Below are 7223 nucleotides of genomic sequence, written 5' to 3' on the forward strand. Positions count from 1 at the left end.
TGAAAGCTCTCTCGGCAAACAAAACAGTTTGAGAAGATGTAAATCTCAAAAGTCATGTTCATGTCCAATTTACAAAGAAACTTGATGAAATTCAAATCCGTTTATTTACTTTTTTGTTCACACTGTTTTAAGCATTTATAACATAAACAGTATTAAAAGGGTAACATTTAATTACAATGGAAACACAAACAACTGCCAAACAACACCACACCGTGGTAGTGAAGTTGTCACTCCGGCATTGGCTTCAAATGCCAATCTTCAAACCCGGAGGTTGCAGCCTGGTAGAAACAGAGACAAGAAAGAGAGTTGTGAGATCTCACAACTTACAAAACATAAATGGTAAATCTATCAATAACATTGCAAATCGTTCTCACTTCTTATGCATCAAATATCGTGTCTGTATATAATGTAATAAAATGTCTGACACCGGCAACGCCTGTGCGACACACTGTATGTGAAGCACCAGGCTTCCAACACAAACACACCTGCGTTCCTAATACAAGCTCAGAACTGACGGAGTGTAGAGTGTGAGATGGTCCACAGCAGCCGGAGAGTGGGTCAAACAAACACAGGACTTTTGTCAAGGAGAACACTGTTGTAAAAATGCGTAACTAAGGTATTGTTAGTCAAGTGAGTCGTTATCATAAGTCACAAAACTCAGACTCTCTTTTCCTAAACCAACAGTAAATAAGTGGTTTTGTTGCCTAAACCATACCTTCCTGTCGAGGTGGGAATTAATTTTTTTGTATAAGACACGTATGCATGTAATGAGCGTCCCTGACACATCCTAACCTGACACTAGAGGGGAACGTAGTCATTGTTTGAAGCTTAGTAGCACTGACTGCGGTATTTGACACATTGGGGTGAGAATGTGTTGAGTATTGAAAGCACACTTACTCAGACTGTGGTTCAGGGGCCGCTTGCCTCAAGGCCCGCTCTCTTCTCCCTCCATCTCGGTCGGATGGCAGCTGGAGCCATCGCTTTATAAAGCGCTCCGTTTCTCCATCGCTTGCATTTGCGGTAACAGAATTATGACGGACTGATTCTTTAAAAGGAAGAGATACACCGGTCACTGGCCATGTTCATTAAAAACTAGTCAAGTCAATCACATCAAAGTGCTATACTGTATGCTTTACATCAAAATAGACCCTAAAAGGACCAAAAGGAGTTTAAGAAACGTATAATGTAATACATTCAGTGTATAGTGTATAGTGTTGTGTCTGCCATATGAATAGAATAACATGTAAACTATAAAAAGTGATGAACCTTGTAAACGTTTGATATCTAAATACCCTATTTAGAGCTCAGACATGTTGAAAACTGGTATGTTGAGTCGAAAAGTACAAATAATTAATTTCTAGTCATTCATTTCTTGGTGACTGCACTTATTACTGCTACTCAATGCTGTGGAGCACTTCTGAATAGTGTTTAAAATGCATTGAAATAATCTTAATTTTATTTAAAAACCGTCATTTATTGATGTATTGACAGACTAGTGTCTGTTAAGTGTTAAAGATTCAGAATGAAAGAAACCAATAAATACTGACTCGAAACAACATCTTTCAAACCAAGGGACTCAAAGCCTGTTTTTCCATTCACCCCCCTCCAGTTGATTGTCTTTGCCAATGTGTTTGACACCATTTTGCCAAGGACTCCAGACTGGCTCCTTAATGGTCAACCCCCCAACAAGGCTAAAATAGGTGACCTGAAAGACAAAAATGAAAAAAGAGGCAAACCCGAAAACAAGTAAGTACGATAAATTACAAAACAATAACGCAGGGCACATAGACAAAAACATTTTTTGGTAATATTAACACAGAGGAACTCCAGTATATATATATATATAACATCCAAAAATTCCACATCTGTCACATAAATTTGGTAAGACTTGACAAAAGTAGAGTAATATTGGCTTATAATTTATCTCCACACATTTGTAGTTTTTATAAAGGTCAGTATAGTCATGTTGGAATACTAAAATAAAATAAGTCACAAACTAAAGGGTCAAATATAAATTTAAGGGTCAATGGCAAGCCTCAATAGTAGTAGTCATGAAAGAAGACATACTTCATTGTCTCATAAGATATCAACATGCAAAATGTTAGTCTACCAATTTCTCTTTGAAATCTGGATCCACAGATATCTTCTTCTCCACCTGACGAAGGTCTTCCAGAGTACACAGTGGAAATCCTGACACATCTGGTAGTTCGGCTACGCGGCTCTAAAGCTGCAGCAGGATCTCCAGCTGTGTCAGGATCTCATGAAGGATTGCTAAAAAATAGATTGCAACACAAACCGATATGCCTTGATTATTTAGAGATGCGGCACAACAGAAAAGACAGCAATTACTGTGTCCCAAACCAGTTGTTCTTGCAGTCAAAGGATGTAGTTATTTCATTTTCACGTAACTTTTTTTGAATGGAAAGAAAATGATTAGTCAAGAAAACCTCGTAAAGCAAGTCATCTTTGATCCTACACCTTGGGTCCTCAAGCTAGCCAAATAGTGATCGTCAATTCATGCATAATAGAAACCAACATGGAGGACAGAATCATTTGATTTATCATTTATTTACTTGAATCTTTTATGTCAAATAAGTTTCTGGTGTCACTGAAGATGCAGCTAAATGATGATAACACTTACGTTCACATGAAGGCTGGAAAGATGTCATCAGACTTGGGGCCGACAGGGAATGTGGCACACTCTGTCTCCTGGCTGTCATTTGTGCTGGTACAAGGTCAGAAGGCAGAAATAATGCTCATAGAGAGAATGATTGTGGAAAGTGTTGTACTATATAGTGTTTTAACTACCGAGGAGTGTCTTGGCATCTTTAGGCAGTGATGGATGGTGACACCTCAAAATAGACAGCAAGGCAGTTAATGCCACCAAAGTGATGCCATACTCCAAGGCCCAATTAACCAAGCTAGCACTGAGGCTTGGCTGTTGACTATGATCACCATCAGCCTCAGCCTCATTTCTGCACTCTGGTTCTTCCTGAAAATGGGCTCCACATTCCTTTTCGATCATAGTCTCAGACTCAGTTTCCATCAAAGTTTCGCCTCTGCAATTAGTTTCCGTCACAGTCTCTGCTCCACACTCAATCATATTTTCAAATTCCTGATCACTGTCAACAACATTTTTCTCTGAACTGTCAATGGGATCAAATGCCTCAGTAACGCAGCTTTGAAAGTTATAGAGTGTTTCCAGACGCTTATTGACGGTGGATGCTGACTTTCTACGCAGATTAGAGGACTTAATGTAGTCAGAGTAACGCCCAGTCATTGTGAACAGATGAAAGTACAAAAATAATTCAAACCGTAAGAGGACCAGCTAAGTGATTGAAGGTAGTCACTGGGAACTCTATAAAGATGGCTGCAAAACTGTAGAGTCTGGAAAGACACAAATGACAAAGTGTTCGGTCAACAACAAAAATCTTGTTGTGATTTATGTGCCCTGGAAAAACAGTTTGTGATTTAAATTTCTAAATGAAGTATTCTCATTCCACATTGATATTATACAGTTCATACAATTCACAATACGTCTCTGAGCTCTTGTATAAAGGTACTTCATTTTTATAGATACATACACGTTTTTTATTTACAAGCCATTGAGGTGGAACACTGTGCATGCATGCATCAATAATACTGTGCTATCTTTAGTATATTAAAACATTTTTATTTCAGGTCAGGCATTACTGACAATGTTGTCTTTACTATCAGCTGTAAAGTCTGCATTATTACGGAGGAAGCAGCTGTTATTGGAGCGAGCAGCGTGTCCAGCGGCGTAATCAGACCTACGGAGAGGCCGTCTGAAGTCACGTTAGCGGCTTTGAGCAACTAATCTACTTCCTGTTTACAGCGGCACCCACCCTCATGCCCACTGTACGTGTATGTTTGTTTTGAGCGGGTTTGGCGCGTCAGAGTTACTCCTGGTATTTAATCAGACTCCTGATATTGTCTGTTAAATTAAGCTTTTCTTGGAAGAGGTAACCTATCACGTGAGCGAGACTGTCAGTGGCAAGGCAGTGGACGAGAGGTGTATGATCGGAGCTGCGACTCGGACAGTTGCTCCATCCGCTCCCATAAGCATCTGGGTCACAGCCTGGCGGATGTGCTGGAGGGCGTAACCGCTCAGACCCTCCTGAGGGGAGACCCCAACAACATGGTGTCCTTGAGCCACGCCCGAGGTTACACCATCAAGGAGAGGAGTGCAGAGGGTCACGTGGTCTCTGGAGGGGTTCTGTCTAAATGTTACATCTTCCATGTGTGCTTACGGGCTGTTCTGGAGGTGGGCTTTGTCGTGGCCCAGTGGAAGCTGTTTGGCTTCCAGGTACCTGTCCATTTCGTCTGTACTTCGGCCCCCTGCAGCCAGCCAGTGGACTGCTACGTCTCCAGGCCCACGGAGAAGACCATCTTCTTGCTCTTCATGTTTTGTGTGGGGATTTTCTGTGTCCTGCTCAACCTGCTGGAGCTCAACCATCTGGGCTGGAAGAAGATCAGGCAGGCTGTGAGGATGAGGGAGAGGGCGTCCTGGGGAGGTTGTCCAGGTATGAGGGTGGGGTATGAAACCTTCCCTCCAGACAGCCCCTCTCTCAAATCCTCTTTAGGCTACAGGGACGTGACCAGCACCACTTCCCTGCCCACCTTGGACCTGGTGGTGGGTCACCAGCCTGACTGGACCTGTGCTGTGAACTGTGGCAGGATGAGGGAGCCTGAGGAGGTCAGAGATTCTAGACCAGAGCAACCAAAGACACAGGACTCCCATAAAGGAGAGAGGCAGCCTCTGAAGAGTAAGAGAGCGATCACAGAGTCTAAACAGAGAAGTGCTGAGGTCTGGATATAGTCTACAACCATTGCTGCCTTTGTTAGTGTGACTCGTGGATCTCACTTTGGAATTTAAAGGGTCCCCAGCTAAATGTTATGGTTCACAGGATTGGGTCATGCAAATGACAACTTAGTTACTTTTAGTTTAATGTAGATTTAATGTTTCTGATCAGAGATTTCTACCTCCATCAAAATACAGGATGCAATTTGAAGCATTCACAGCATAGATAAATCACATTGACTTCTTTTGAAGAAATAGGCTCAACCAACCAGGATATTTCATACTGTGCTTTCAACAGTTTTATAGGGGCACATTTATTCAACACAAAGCAGTTCCAATTAAAACTGTTCAAAAGCCGTATTATCCAGCAGGATATGTTTGTAAAATATACGCGACTGGTGAATAAAAAATAACAACTTTTGAATGCGCTCCACAAACTACTTTCTCTCGAATTGAATTGACAGATATCAGATATAGATGTCTCAAAACCTGGGCACATGAAACCACAAATATTTGCATGGATACAAGAGGTTTGATACAGTCTTACGCTGCAGTTAATGAGGGTTATGAGGCATGAAGGTTATCTCTCTTTCTCTCAGATATTTTCTGTCTGTATCTCTAGTGACAATATCAAATAAAGGTAAAAATGCCAACAAAAACTAAACATTAAAAACCTTCATGAAGGTAGAATCTATTGCAGGACTGTAGTTTCAGATTTGATGTGAGGTTTTCCTATGGCGTGTATGCATTTTGTAATTTTGGTAAACCATAGACTAGCAGACTAGAGATCCTCCAGGTTAAACTGATGATATCAATCACTGTGATTGGATTCATTGTGTGAATAAATGTCAACCACCAGATTGTAAAGTCTGACCTGTATTTAACATACAAGGGAACACACTACTGTAAGGAACAATCATCAAAGCAGAACGTTTACTTATTTCTTCTCAAAACATTATTAGTTATATAATTCATGGAGTAAACTTACATATAATTTGCATGTTGTGCAAAACTAGACAGAGCACATGAGGAAATCAGTGTCTGCTGCATGTGTGTCTCCTTCATAATGACTGAATATGAATTAAAATAGAAACAAAAAACAATGATGTGAAGTCATTGGGGAAAAATGTATTGACACTCAAATGCATGCAGGCTGTAGGGATTTGATCCCATAGAGACCATGAGCATCAGTGAGGTTCAGCCATAGAAATAGCCGTAGCATTACATCATCATCAGTGTAGCATTAAAGCACCGTGGAATTAGCAAACTAGATAATTAGCCAGCTGTCTGACAATTCAACTAAGTAACTTGCTAATTCCACCATGCTTTAATGCTACGCAGGTTACAGAAAATAAACCGAACAAAGTTGCCACTCATCTGGTGCGATGTGCTTTCTTGTGCTAAGAGAGTGTGGATGGAGCAGTTTTTAAAGTTTACTCATTCACTCTGGCTCTCTACGCTTCGTAACGTTACTACTTTACTGCTCCATTTAGTCGCCTCAGTGAGTCCAGGAATGGAGATGTCCGTTCCAGTCCTATTCTTTTTCTGTGGGTCCAACACTGATGTTGGGCAATGGTCTGGCTAGCTGCCTGCGTTCCAGTTCATCCCAAAGGTGTTGGATAGGGTGGTCAGGGCTCTGTGCAGACTAGCTCTTCCACACTAAACTGGGAAAGCCATTTCTTATTGCAACTGCTTTTGTGTGTAGAACTCGACTGTCGACGCGAAGTAAGAGACACACTATCGCCTAAAATATCGGTGTGCTGTAATATTGGGGGTGACCGTGGTGCACTGGGTTAAGAGGTCGTCTGGGAACCGGAAGGTCAACAGTTCGATCCCCGACTGGGACGTGTCACATGTCACATGTCGAAGTGTACCTGAGCAATACACTGAACCCCCGGCTCCCCGGGCGCCTGTCATTGGCAGCCCACTGCTCCCCATATACAGGGGTGGGTCAAATGCAGAGAAAAATTTCCCCCTTAAAGGGATAAAGACAGTACAAATTCTATTCTATTCTATTAAAGTTCCTATTAAATGCATTATAACTACAAGGGACCTGAAAAACAGCCACACAAAGACAGATTTTGGTCATAGTGGGACTCACAGATGAAGACACACAAAAACACACATGTATGGTGGCTCCATATTTGCTCGTCTTTATTTATGCAATATATTTATTATTATATTCATTTACAACATCTATAAAACACCTTTTGCATAAATTATGCTACTGAAAGAAATGAAACACGAGCTGTGCAGCCAGTTTGCTTTGCCTTGTAATTGGTTGTAAAATGAATACTGAGGAGAATACTGCAAAGGCAAACAGAGGTACAGTGTTGAGAGAGATCTTCTTTTAGTGTATCAAAAACATAAATGTGAAACAGACTATCCTAAATCAAAGTCA

At 41.2% G+C, this 7223-nt stretch overlaps 1 protein-coding gene and 1 long non-coding RNA gene across 2 annotated transcripts; one reads left to right on the forward strand and one right to left on the reverse strand.

Annotated features, from left to right (window-relative positions):
* Window positions 1-91: 91 nt before the first annotated feature.
* LOC306795220 lies at window positions 92-3151 on the reverse strand. Its single transcript, XR_013772968.1, has 5 exons — window positions 2642-3151; window positions 2111-2271; window positions 1548-1705; window positions 898-1045; window positions 92-278 (listed from the first exon to the last, which is right to left on the reverse strand). It is a non-coding gene; the product is annotated as an uncharacterized lncRNA (long non-coding RNA).
* Window positions 3152-3366: 215 nt separating this feature from the next.
* LOC306789925 (gap junction alpha-3 protein-like) lies at window positions 3367-4840 on the forward strand (the record flags this gene model as incomplete). Its single annotated transcript, XM_079286015.1, has 2 exons — window positions 3367-3380; window positions 3982-4840. The coding sequence occupies 2 exons, from the start codon at window positions 3367-3369 to the stop codon at window positions 4838-4840; spliced, it is 873 nt and encodes a 290-aa protein (XP_079142141.1).
* Window positions 4841-7223: the final 2383 nt, after the last annotated feature.

Source organism: Melanostigma gelatinosum, assembly GCF_949748355.1.
Source record: "Melanostigma gelatinosum genome assembly, chromosome: 2".
NCBI classification, from domain to species: domain Eukaryota; kingdom Metazoa; phylum Chordata; class Actinopteri; order Perciformes; family Zoarcidae; genus Melanostigma; species Melanostigma gelatinosum.